Source organism: Miniopterus natalensis, chromosome 3 (assembly GCF_054644295.1).
Source record: "Miniopterus natalensis isolate mMinNat1 chromosome 3, mMinNat1.hap1, whole genome shotgun sequence".
NCBI classification, from domain to species: Eukaryota; Metazoa; Chordata; class Mammalia; order Chiroptera; family Miniopteridae; genus Miniopterus; species Miniopterus natalensis.
Genome location: NC_142083.1, coordinates 8726847 through 8740688, shown reverse-complemented (window position 1 = coordinate 8740688; position 13842 = coordinate 8726847). Strand labels below are relative to the sequence as shown.

At 38.5% G+C, this 13842-nt stretch overlaps 1 protein-coding gene across 2 annotated transcripts in view; it reads left to right on the top strand.

Moving 5' to 3' along the window:
- The window catches only part of WDR70 (WD repeat domain 70), a 175528-nt gene that overhangs the window by 57519 nt on the left and 104167 nt on the right, over nt 1-13842 (top strand). For both annotated transcript variants that reach the window (XM_087815294.1, XM_087815296.1), the window contains exon 8: nt 6394-6470. In XM_087815294.1, the coding sequence (XP_087671420.1) occupies nt 6394-6470 (77 nt within the window). The remainder of the gene's footprint in view (nt 1-6393; nt 6471-13842) is intronic.

Genomic DNA, 13842 nt, shown 5'->3' with positions numbered 1-13842 from the left:
CTTTCATATATGTATTTGTTGGTCATTTGTATGTCGTCTTGGGAGAAGTGTCTGTTCCGGTCCTCTTCCCATTTAAAAAAAAAAAGTTTTTATTGATTTTAGAGAGAGGAAGGGAGGGTGAGAGAGAGAGAGAAAAAGAGAAAGAAACCTCAATATGAGAAACATTGATAGGCTGCTCCCACACGCATCCTGGCCGGGGATTGAACTACCAGGAATCAAACCTGCAACTCAGGCACGTGCCCCGACTGAGAATTGAACCGGTGACCTTTTGGTGCACAGGATGGTGCTCAACCAACTGAGCCACACCAGCCAGGGCCCTCTGCCCATTTTTAATTGGATTGTTTGTTTGTTGTTGAGTTGTATGAGTTTATATATTTTGGATATTAACCTCTTATCAGAGCTGTGGTTTTCAAATATCTTCTCCCATTCAGTTGGTTGCCTTTTTGTTTTGTCAGTGTTTTCTTTTGCTGTGAAGCAGCTTTTAAATTTGATATAGTTTCATTCATTTTTTTTTTTTTTTTTTTTGCCTTTACTTCCCTTGCCTTTGGGATCAAATTCATAAAATGTTCTCTAAGACCAAGGCCCATAAGTTAAGTACCTATTTTTTCTTCTTTGTAATTTATTGTTTCAGATCTTATATTTAGGTCTTTGATTCGTTTTGAGGTAATTTTTGTATATGGGGCAAACAAAAGTCTACTTTCATTCCTTTGCATGTGGTTTTCCAATTTTTCCAGCACCATTTATTGATAAAGGCTTTTTTTCTCCATTGTATATTTTAGGCTCCTTTATCAAAAATTATTTGCCCATATACATGTGGATTTATTTCTGGGCTCTCAATCGTTTCCATTGGTCTTTGTGTCTGTTCCTCCCACCCCAATACCATGCTGTTTTGATTATTGTCACTTTGTAGTATAATTTGAAGTCAGGGAGTGCCCTCTTTTCACTTTTGTAACTCTGTTTTCAAACAGTGAAAAACTTGACTTCCTTTATTTTCAACGTATTTTCTCTTTTGCTTAATTCATCATACCAAAAGCAGCTTCAGAATTGTTAATGCATGCCACTGCAAAAAAGAAACAAATGTATTAACTAAAATTCAGTATTTATTTATAGTTCTTTTGGTCTTTAGACTGAGAGTATGTATTAGTTTCCTAGAACTACTGTAATAAAGAACCATGCACTTGGTGGCTTAAAACAACAGAACTTCATTCTTTCACAATTCTGGATCTCAGAAGTCTGAAACCATGGTGTTGGCACAGCCACATTTCCTTCAGTGGCTTTAGGGGAAACTTTCCTTTCCTCTTTCAGCTTCTGGAGACTCCAGGTGGTCCTTGGCTTATGGCTGCCTAACTCCAGTCTCTGCCCCCTCTTCACAGAGTCTTATACTCTTTGTGTTTCTTCTTTTCTATCTCTCATAAGCATACTTGTCATTGGATTAGGACTCACCTGGATAATGCAGAGTGATCTCATATTGAGATTCTTAATTATATCTGCAAATTCTCTTTTTCCAAATAAGGTCACATTACAGATTCTGGTGATTAGGATGTGGACATATCTTTGGCAGGGGGCACCATTCTATTTATGAGATTCCATTTTCCTCTTTTGAGTTCAAGACTTGAATATTCAACTACCAACTTGACATTTCCATTTGTATATCATAGGCATTTCAAACATTGTAAACCCAGTAATCTTGATTCTTACTGCCCACCTTTATTTCGTATCAACTTTTTTCCTAGTTGCTAAAGCTATAAACTTGGGAATCATCCTTAAATACGTCAATAGCCATACCCCCAAACCCTCTCTGAACCCATCTAAATTCAGTTTACTAGATAGCCCTGTCAGCTGGATCCAAATACACCTCAAATCTCTCCACTTTTCTCTTTTTCACCACTACTACTCTTATATGAGCCAACATTCTCTCATGCCTCTCCATTCAGTTATGTACTGTAACAGATTGATTACTACTCTCTACTTGTACTCTTGCCTCTTGCTCCACATAGCAATCAATAGAGTCCTTTAAAAATAGGCTTCTAAAAATGCCACTCTTGAGCTTACTATCCCTTACTGGCTTTGAACTTCTTTACACAGACTACAACAACTTGCATATTCTGACTCCTATTTCCTTCCTTATTTTGTGCTCCCTCTTGCATGACATGCACCAGCCCACTGGTCGTCTTTAATTTCCTCCCATACGCCCAACTCTTTTCCTGCATCAGAACCTCCTCACATGCTTTTCCATCTGTTGGAAAGCTCTTTTTTCTTACTTTTACATGACTGGCTTCTTCTCATTCCTTCATTCTCAGTTTACATGCTTACATGCCACTTACTCAAATAAGTATTGCCTGGTTTTCTAGCTAAGTAAAGATGACTCATTTCTCCCTACTGTAGAAGAAGTTTCACTTCGATGGTCCCTGTTTGTATCCTGTACACATGAACAGAATGTCAGGAGTTGGCCAGCTACTACTTGAGGCATTGTAGGCAATTTGGACTAGAGATGGTCTCTAGGCCTACATGTGGGTATTGTCATTCCAATTTATTCTTTCCGTACAACCACAGTTATTTTCCTTCCAAGTCATTTAAATACGCACATTTTTCTTCTTGTAGTATAGCTTTATTTTTTATCCTTTTAGGATAAGAGACCTTACCATTATTACACTAAAAAATATTAGGTTCTTTTCTGCCCCATCTGAACCTGACTTTGCATGAGACCACTACCTTGGAGGGGAGTGTGTGTGTATGTGTGTTTGTGTTTGATAGGTATTCTGTGGTTGATATGGTGTGTATGTCAGTCTTATACCAATATCACATTGTTTTAATTAAAGTGTTTTTATATTATGCTCTATACTTAGCAAGGTGAACCTTCCTGAATGATTTTAAAGATGTTTTCCCTTTCCTCACATATTTATTCTTCTATACGTATTATAGAATCAAGATTGTTGACACATTTTTAAGAAGATGGAATTTTTGCCCCCAACCTCTTGCTTTTGCCTTGACTATTTGTAAATACTTTCTATTCTTTTTAATTCTTTCTCCATTGAGAGAAGAACCTTTAAAGAAGGACCTGTTGCTCTTTTTCCCCTCTGTTTTCTTCCTGTTAAGCACCTGTTATATATAAGCATTGTGCTAATTCCTGGGCAGCTGGTGTTTGGTGGGGGGCATGTTACACAGTGAATTAAAGTGAAAATAAACAAAGTGAAATAAACAGAGCATATTATGGAATAAAACTGAGATTAATATCAGTTTGTCATTAAAATACTGTGCTTTGGAGAAGACGAAAAAGTTTTAAGCATATGTCAGTTTCTGGTTAGTTTATATTTTTTACCTTCATTAAAAATCTTTTTTCTTCTTTTTAAAATTTATCTTTATTGTTGCAAATATACAAATATCCCCCCTTTTCTTCCCCATTGACCCCCTCCACTCTGTATCCACCCCCCCAAGCCTTCACCACACTATTGTCTGTGTCCATGGGTTATGCATATATGCACATAAGTTCTTTGATTAATCTCTCCCCACCCACTCCCCCACCCCACCTTCCTACTGAGATTCATCAGTCTGTTCCATGGGTCTGTGTTTCTGGATCTATTTTGTTCCTTGGTCTGTTTTGTTTATTAGATTCCGCATATGAGTGAGACCATGTAAAACTGAATCAGGAAGAATCAGAAAACCTAAATAGGTCAATAACAACTGATGATATTGAAGCAGTAATACAAAAAACTCACAGTAAACAAAAGCCCTGGTCCTGAGGGCTTCACAGGGGAGCTTTCTAATTCTTTAAGTTGTAAGATTAGATAGTTTACTAAAAATTTTTCTTGCTTTTTGAGGTAGGCCTGCAGTGCTATGAACGTCCCTCTTAGGACTGCTTTTGCTGTGTCCCATAGATTTTGGGTTGTGTTCATTTTCATTTGTTTCCAGGAAGTTTTTGATTGCTTTCTTGATCTTATTGGTAACCCATTCGTTTAATAACATGTTATTACCTCATGTGTTTGAATGTTTTTGAGTGTTTTTACTATAATTGATTTCTAATTTCATGTCCTTGTGATCTGAGATGCTTGGTATGATTTACAGTCTTCTTGAACTTGTAGAGACTGGTTTTGTGTCCTAACACATGGCCTGTCTTTGAAAATGACCCATGTATACTTGAGAGGAACGTATATTCTGCAGCTTTAGGGTGAAATATTCTGTAAATATCAAATATCTGATGTAGTGTGCCATTTAGTCACTGTTTCTGTGTGTACTTTTTGTCTGGAAGATCTATCTAATGAAGTCAATGGGGTGTTAAAGTCCATGACTATGAACTATGACTGTATTGCTGTTGATCTCTCCTTTAAAATCCTTAAGGCTATTGATAGGTCCTTATTTATTGCCATTTTAATTCTTTATGCCTATGTTTCTCCCTCTGTTTCTTCTTATTATTACAGCAGCACCTTTAACATTTCTTGCAATGCTCCTATTTCTACTTCTAATTACAGCAGCCCCTTTAACATTTCCTGCAATGCTGGTTTGGTGGTGATAAACTCCTTTAGACTTTTTTCACCATCTATTTTGAATGATAGCCTTGCTGGATAGAGTAGTCTTGATTTCAGATCCTTGTTTTGCATTACCTTGAATACTTCATGCCATTGGCTTCTGGCCTGTAGAGTTTCTGATGAGAAGTCAGCTGACAACCTTGGGAGCTCCTTTGTAGGTAACAGATTACTTTTCTCTTGCTGTCTTTAATATTCTCTCTTTGTCTTGAATTTTTGGCATTTTAATTATGATATGTCTGTGCATGGGCCTCTTTGGATTCTTCTTGCTTGGCACTCTCTGTGCCTCCTGTACTTGTGTGACTTTTTCCTTCACCAAGCTAGGGAAGTGTTCTGCCATTATTTCATCAAACGGGTTCTCTAACCCTTGCTTACTTTCTACCTCCTCTGTTACTCCTATGATGTGAATATTGTTATGTTTCATGTTGTCCCACAGCTCCCTTATACAGCCTTCTGGTTTTTTAACTGTTTTTTCTTTTTGGATCTCCTATTGAGTGATTTTTTTCTACCTTATCTTCTAATTCACTGATCCAGTCCTCAGCTTCCTGTAATCTGCTGTTTATTCCTTCCAATGTATTCTTTATTTCTGCTATGTCATTCATAATTTCCTTCATAGTTTCCATATCTTTTTTCATGCTGTTGAGCATCCTTACAATCAGTATTCTGAACTCTATATCTGAGAGACTGCTCATCTCCATTTCAGTTAGCTCTTTTTTCTGGAGACTTCTCTTGTTCTTTCACTTGGGGCTTTTTTTTGTCTCCCCATTTTAACTGCCTATTTGGGTTTGTTTTTATCTATTAGATAGACCTGCTAGGACTCTTAGTCTTTTTGGATGTTCTCTGGTGCATGCCAGTGTCAGATACTGTTTGTGACTGGCCTTGAGTACCCTGTTTGGAGCTATCAACAACCCATGGATTGAGGTCCCCGAGTCCCTGTTTGGAGCTATCAACAACCCATGGATTGAGGTCCCCTCTGTTGGGGCTGGGTGCATTTGGACAGGACCAAGATGCACACCAAAGTCTATTTTTCCAAGGCCTGGGTCCAGAAGCAGATCAGGCAGAGACTCAAAGCACTCTGAAGTGTGCTTCTGCCGGCAGGTTGATTAATCTGATTATCTTAATGAGCCTCAGGCTGTAGAAACTTCACACAGGGTGGGGCAGCTGATTTTTATCAGTCTCTTAATGAGCTTCAAGGTATAGAAACTCCACAGGTAGGGTGAGAGATTTTGCAGCAGGGTAGGGCAATTGGTTCCCCCTCAGGCAAAACCGGTTTGGAAGGTAAATGTCTGCCTCTACAGTATGGGGGAATGACCTGGCACAGGAATCCAGAAGGATGCCCTCTGAGCTCTATCTCCTGAGCCAGCATCCCTAGATTCTCCTCACACAGCTCCAGTCCACTCTGCCCTCCCTCTGCTGGACCCCAAGGTGAGTGGCTGCACACGAATCTTTGTGTGTTGGCCCTTTAAGAGGGTGCCTGCATTTCCATCTGTTTCTCCCTGGCAGACAGAAACCCAGCTGCTTTTCACAGCCAGATGTTATGTGGGCACCTTTCTCAGTTCTGGAGCTCTGGGCAGAGGAGCCCAGCCTGGGGTTGAGGCCCCAGAGTCCTTAGTGGGAACCCTCACAGCTGAGATCTCCCTCCAGACCTTCCCCGCCTGCACTTCCCACCAGTGTCTATGCAGTCTCCACTTTTCCTCCTTGGTTATGACAGTGTTCCCCAGCTCATCTTCAGTTGCAGTTGATTACTCAGAGTGGTTTTTGTATATTTTAGTTTTCATTCCAGGTTGGTCCTGGGAGAGTGTCAGTGTAGCTTCCACTTAGTCTGCCGCCATCTTTAATCTCTCTTTTTTCTTTTCTTGTTTTGTTTCTTAAGGGTCACACAGCAATGCTTCATACTGGCTCATGGCATCCCAAGATAAAGGGAGAATTTATGACTTGCTCAAATGATGCGTGAGTATTGTTGATAATTCATCTAATACATTCATATCTTTTAGTATTTGCTTTAACATTTGTAATAGTCTTGCCAGTAAAGTAGGAGATAGAGCATTAAGAATCCTGATGTTTATATATTCTTGTTCTTTACTTTACTTTGACTTTAGCTGGTAGTGTGAGATTTGTTTAAATAAATATGGAAACTATGCAAATGAGAGTTAGTATAAATTCCAGTAGAGTTTATTAGGGAGCACAGTGAATCAGATTGATGTTATTAAGTGGACTCAAATGACTTTGAAACTGTGACTAATAATTTGTTACTTTTTATAGTAAAGACTGATTTCCATCTGAGTCTAATAGCTAACATAAGTTTATTGTTTAAATGATTGTTTTTTAGTAGTAATAACTGAAACAGTTGATTCAATGGTTATTAAGATTGTTTTCCATTATATCTGTTGGCCTAGGACTAAAGAATGTTACAGGGAACGTTAGGGCAGCTTTTTCCTATATTGTCATATTGTCTGATTCATTTTTAGTATAAAGAATAGTTCATAAAAATGTGCTGTTTGTAATATTACAGAGAAAATTACAACAAATATATTTTATAAATTAAAAAGCATAGAAGGTGTTCTTTAGGTAAAACACTATTATATTTTAGATAAAAAAGAACATTTTTGTTCTTAGGTTATTTTGTCTTTAGCTTTTTGCTCTCTGATATTTAAATTTTGCCTCATTAACTTTCAAAATTGCTGTTCACAGTCTTGGATATTTTGTTTTCTGGAATTAATCTTTAAGATAACAGACAAAAGGCATAATTTTACTTCCATAGCACAATTTAAAAAAATAGCGATCTGAAAGGAACTAAAATTTGGGACTCTATACAGAATGTGACTGAAAAAAGATAGTATTTCTGATTAAAATTTCTGGTAAATAGAACTCCAGTAAGTCCTCACTTAATATCCTTGATAGGTTTTTTTGAAAATTGGGTCTTTAAGTGAAATGAAGTATAACGAAACCAATTTTATCGTAGGTTAATTGATATAAACACGAGTCCAGTTCCTATAGTATATTTCTGGTCACAAAAACTTCACCAAACTTCTAAATAAAGACCCAAAACACTTCTAATATTAAATATTGAAATATATGTGAGCTATACACACATTTTAGAAAGATTAATAAAAACAAGAATTCTTTCCCAATCTGCTTATTTCAGTTCAGAGTCACAGGTGGTTGGAGCCAATCGACAGCTCAGGGCTCAAGACAGGACCCACCCCTGGACAGGACTCCCTTCCATCACAGGGCGTACTCACACCTATCACCCTCACTCAGACTGGGACAATTATACATGCTGCTTACCTTACCTGTACATCTTTGGAGTGTGGGCAGAAGCCAGGTGTCCGGAAAAAGCATATTTAGATGTGGGGAGATGCTGCAAACTCCACACAGACAGTGGATCCAGCAGGAAATCAGTTTTTCCCCTCATTAACGTTATAACAAAACACCTTTGAACACGGTGATGTTATTTGAGGACTTGCTGTATCTCGTTTCATTTCTTTTTATCTTTGTTTATTATCTTTACAAATACGTAAATTATGTATGTTTAAAGTGATATTCTTAATGTCAGCATTAGAAAATCAAAATTAGCAGTTAATCTAAATTAATAGTATCTCATGACCAAGTAAGGTTTATTCTAGGAATTTAAGGATATTTTACAATTAGGAAATTTTACCATCAAGGAAATTTCATTATAATTCATTATTTAACAAATGAAAAGTGAAAAATCAGATGATTATATAATACGATAAAATTGACATTTGATAAAATATAGTAGTGTTTCCCAGTAGAAGTTCTAAGTAAAACAGAATAGGAAGAAATTACTGAAACCTGATAAAAACTACCAAAATTTAAAATATATTATATATTGCAGTAGTGAAGCTACTTGCATTTAAGTAGGAAATAGGACAGGGGTGCCTACAACTGTTTAGGGACTTTATACACTGTAGTAAAATGAGAAAATAAGTAAATTGCTATTACTGTTGGAAGACAGCAAACACCCTCTTTAAAAGAGCACAGAGGATCCAGGCTATTCTGGTTAAAAACTTAAGCTGAATAAAGCAATTGAAAAAAAAATTTCTTGTCCTCAGAACTATTTAAGGATCAGGCTGTATTGTGGTCTCTACAGTTGCTAACACAATTTTTATGAGCTCTACAGAAACTTTTCCCAAATTGATTTCCAGGATATGTAAAGTAGTGGTTCAGAGAAAGGCATCCCAAAGTCAGATAAGTTTGAGAAACTTTGCCTGTTGTATCCCCAGGCCAGTGATCCACAATAAACATTTAAATGGTTTTGAATAGGGTATTAAGAAATTTATTTAGCTTTGTTAATCCTTTAAACAACAGTTGGGGTAAAGTTCTAAAGCTTGACGTAATTTTACTGGGTATAAATTTAGTTTATCCTATTCCTTGAAAGAGCAGCTCCTTAGGTCCCTGCCCAAATCACTGACTTTCTAGTCTATTGTACCTTTCAGAACATGCTCCCGTTTCCTTTATGCTGTAGAAACGGGCTTCCTTTATCTATAGTTCTATGTGAAGATCAAGGGGCTTTAACCATAGACCCCCACTGTACATATTCTTTACCACCTTTCAGAGAAATATGCCACTAATAAATTCAGGTTGTTTGATTGACTTTTTCTTGGCCTTTGACTCTGAGGGCAATAATTAGAAATGTGCTAAGCTGTGGGGAATCATTCCAGAGACCTAGTTCAATCAACAAGTAGAGTGTTCTTATTGTGTCCCAAGTATACTGTGTGATCTAAGTCCCAGCCTTCATGGGGCTTGCATTCCAGTGGAGGTGAGTGCTGGGAGACAGGCAAGGTACAGATAACACTAATGTATTAATATAATTTTATGTAGTAATATGTGTAAAGAATAAAGTAAAAGGCTAGAGAAACAATAGAAGGCTGTGGCTGTCATCAGTGTCGGCATAGAGGGGGAGCTGGCCAGGCTAATAGCAGCCATTCATGTAAGCAGCACATATTATGAATAAGTTGAATGGCAGTGGGAGGGAAAAATCAGACGGCTGTGTGAGAAACTAACCCATTGGAGTCCAAGGTGGCACTCACTGTGTTGTTCTGGCCTCATGTACGCCGAGTTAAATTATGGATGTTTCTTCTGAGTGAGAGTTGGACATGCTAATGCCTTAACTTTTTGATTTTAAGAATTTCATATGAAACACAAACTTGGAATCGGGCCAATTTAGGAATGAAATGAAAAGAGGAAGAGGGTGATACAGCAGTCTTTTTGGTTTTCCCACGTTTACTAGAATGAAATATTGGTAACAAAGCAGAAATTACTACATTATGCTTGGAGCTAAATGTTAATGAAAACAAGATGGTAATGAAGATAAAAATGTATATTTGTCCAGAGCAAGTAAATTGCACTTGTGAATTTATATGATCTGATGTGGAGCCACTTTGTGATTTGAATTGTAGCCGTGCACAGAGAGAGAGCACAGATGATGCTAATGTGATTTGAGTCCTTAGTATGGAATTTGTACTAAGCAGGTTCCAGCCCAGCACGGAGCTCTGTCCATAGGTCCTGGTGACTGAATCAGGTGCTTCCATTATATACCGCGAGGGTTTCCCGTCGCTTGCTCAGGAATTTGTATCTCAGAGGAATGTGTTCAGGTCTGTTGTGAGAGGTTCTGCCTCTCCATGCAGTTAACAATGAAGAAAAGGCAGGAAAATAATTAAATGCACAGACATACTTCCCACTGAGATACTGCAGAAAACAATCAGGATTAGATAAGAACAAGCGAGAGAGATGACAAAACGATGCCTCCTTGGACAGCAGGTGAGAGGGGAGGCCTGGATGAATAGGAAGGCCTGGTGGCCTGTGGGAATTAAAAAGAAGTGGGAACAGAGAAAGCAGGTCCAGAATGGAGTAGAAGAGGAGGAACAGATGCATATCACAAAATAGCCCCAAGCCCCCTTTGTAAGCACTTGTGAAAACTGACTCACCAAGCACTGACTGAGTCTTTGAGGGCTAGAGTCCTCTAATAGCTGGAAGAATTGAGAACCAGAGACTTTTTTTTTTTTTTTAAATCAAAGTGAGACCAGTTTTTATACCAGGCTGCAGTAGTCTGGGGAAAGCCGGGCTGCACATTCAGTAATGAAAACTTTCATCAGCAACGGCTCAAGCAAGAATAGGAAACACAGAAGGAGAGTTAGTAACACTACTTGCATGGGAGAGTCAGGGAAAGATGTACACAGGAGTTCGACATGTGTACTGGTGTAAATTCTTTTTTTGGAAAAGTGGGAATGTGCTGAGAGAGGAGATGTGCTTTCAGAATATTTCAGAATATAGTAAAATCTTAATTTAGGTCCTCAAAGATGTTACTATTCAGAACATGCAAAATATATAGTGAACCATGATCAGGTGATTTTACCTGTAAGTGAAAGACATAATTTCACATTTAGGTTTTATTTTATATACCTGAAATGAATATTTGGAGACATTACAATCTAATCAATTTAGTTTTGTTTTTGTTTTTTAAGGAACTGAATGTCATGAAATGTCAGTGTTGTGGAAGAAGTAAAAGGAAGGGGTCTGTTCTAAATTAAGGAATCATGAGCATTATATAAGCCATATAATGTGTGAACTTTAAAAAAAAAAAAAAATCTTTATTGATTTCAGAAGGAGGAAGGGAGAGAGAGATAGAAACATTAATGATGAGAGAGTCGTCATTGATCGGCTGCCTCCTACACGCCCCTGACTGGGAATCAAGCCCGCAACCCGGGCATGTGCCCTGACTGGGAATCGAACCTCGATCTCCTGGATCCTAGGCTGATGCTCAACCTCTGAGCCATGCCTGGCTGGGCATAATGTGTGAACTTGGATCTTATTTCCTCTGAAGAGAAGGAGGGAAGGAAGGGATGGAAGAAAGGAAGGAGTAACCAAAAAACAGCAGTAAAGAGAAGTTGCCGAACTTTGAAAATTAGGTGATACAACAGATTCATCACAGAAGTGGCCACAATTCTTCATCTTTCCTTGTATCCATGCACTTTGCAGTGTGACTTCATAGCTGCTCCCATTAAGAGCCAGAGTCTGTTTCCCCACCCCATGCACCTGGGCTGGCCGACAAAGTGGAAAGATGGCCGTGAGCCACTTCTGAGCAGAGGCTTCTTAAGAGCCCCCGCGTGCTCCCACTGTCCCACCAGCATGCATCACTGTCTGATTGAGCTGTGGCTGCCCTGCTGGAAAGTGAAGGATCTGGTGGAGGAGGGTTCTGTTGTCCTACCTGTTGGCCCTCTTAGATCAGCTTGTACTCAGCCACCTCCTAAACTGGGAGAGTCACAGTGCCAAAGACTGAGTGTAAAAAGATCCTGAGAAATATATTAACAAAAAGAAACCAGCATTTTCCAGGTATATTGATACATCTCCCTCCCCACACAGCCAATTACACCTGCTACACTCTGGGTGTAGTGTTCCCAGGAATACTCTTTAGGGAATGAAGATTGCCACCAGTAAATGCTTTTGATAGTGGAATTCAGTAGATTATAAATATTTTTACTTGGTTGCATCTTATAACGATGAATTATGCAATTAAATTTTTGGCAAATTTGTCATGGCGTGATATATTTTATGTGCCTTTTGCAAACCTAGAGAACCTTGGCTACTCCACCACTAGTTATGACTTTGAACTAGTAATTTACTACTAAGTCTCAGATTCCTATCAAATGGGATAAAACTCGATTCACAAGATTATAATATGGATTAAATGTGTAAGGAAGACCTTGTGCATAATTAGTGTTCACACACAGGACTAGCCTTGAATTCGTTTGAACTGGATTAAGGCTGCATACAGTTTTCAGTCTTTTGTTTGTTTGCTTTGGAAAATGTTTCATGAGACTTTTTTCCCAAACAAATGTGCTAACATGTAATGAGTTTACTAATATAACTATGGTAATAAATGTTTAAAATTTTTGTTTTAATACCTTTATGGTAAACATCCACAGATGTGATGCACATACGAAAGCTTCTTGAGGTGCACAAACATTTTAAGGGTTATTGATACATCTTGTTAAATTGCCACCTATTACCAGCCTTTGAAGGATTCCATTGTCATAACATAATAGTTTAATTCTGTTGGGGGAATGCAATTAGAAGTTCTGTATTTACTAGATTTCTTTAAAATATATAACTCAGCATTTTCAGCAGCTCATATTTGGCCTCTCCAGTTAGTACAGTCTCAAGGTTAGTCTCTAGGCATTGACAGAGGAATTGCTATAATATCTTCAAAGCTCTATGTTTTTTCATGTCACCCAGAAAAATTACAAGGTAAATATTTGTACAACTTTGTAGGTTTGTTGTAAGCTTTAAATGTGATAATATACAGAAAGCACAGTATTAGTACATAGTTGGTGCTTAATACAAGTTTACTTCCATTTATCCTATTGTTGTTTTTCCCCTCAACCAAATATATTTAAAACATACAAGGCCAAGTTTGCTGTTATGGTAGTGCAAAGTTTGGACTACAAATCCGTTGAACACCTGCCATCTACTACCTGTTAGCGCTTAGGCATCATTCTTGCCCTTTCTATTTTTTTGTTGTTGTTTTTTAATCCTTACCCGAGGATATTTTTTCCAATATTTTTCAGAGAGAGTGGGAGAAAGAGAGAAACACTGATGTGTTGATGCAAGAGAGAGACACATCGATTGGTTGCCTCCCACACATGCCCGACCAGGGCTGGGGATGGAGCCTGCAACCGAGCTATGTGCCCTTAGGCCAGAATTGAACCCGGGACCCTTGAGTCCACAGGCCGGCACTCTAAGCACTGAGCCAAGCTGGCTAGGGCACCCTTTTTAGACCACTGTTCTTATCTGTAAAATTAAAATCTTCGACTCCATTAATTTAATTCTGGCCTTTCAAGAAATGCCAGGTATCTATGCGAAGGCCAATTCTAAAACTGTCGAGAAGTGAGCCAAGGGTAAGTGGACCTGATTAGCAGGAGGAGTGAGGGCAGTGGGTAGTGTAAGGGTGGTCACCGGGAAAACTGTCTACTGTGGGGATGCAGGAAGAAGAGGTGAAAGGTGTCAACACAGAAATGAAACATGATGTAGATTTGCATTTGGAGATTTCTTTGGTTACGCTCAGCGAATGTTTATTCTATATCTGTTGTTGTGGATCAGGCCTTGCGTTAGGAATTGTGCTTTGAGCTGATTGCACAGAAATAAATGGTCCCTACTCCCCAGGGTGCTTCCCAGGCTTGTGGGATCGTTGGACACCCACACCACCATGTTTTACAGCAAGGGGCTTGCGGCAGAGAACAGGGCTCATTCTGGATTGTTTCTTCAGAGGACCATGAAGCTCTGTTTGCTAAGAGACACG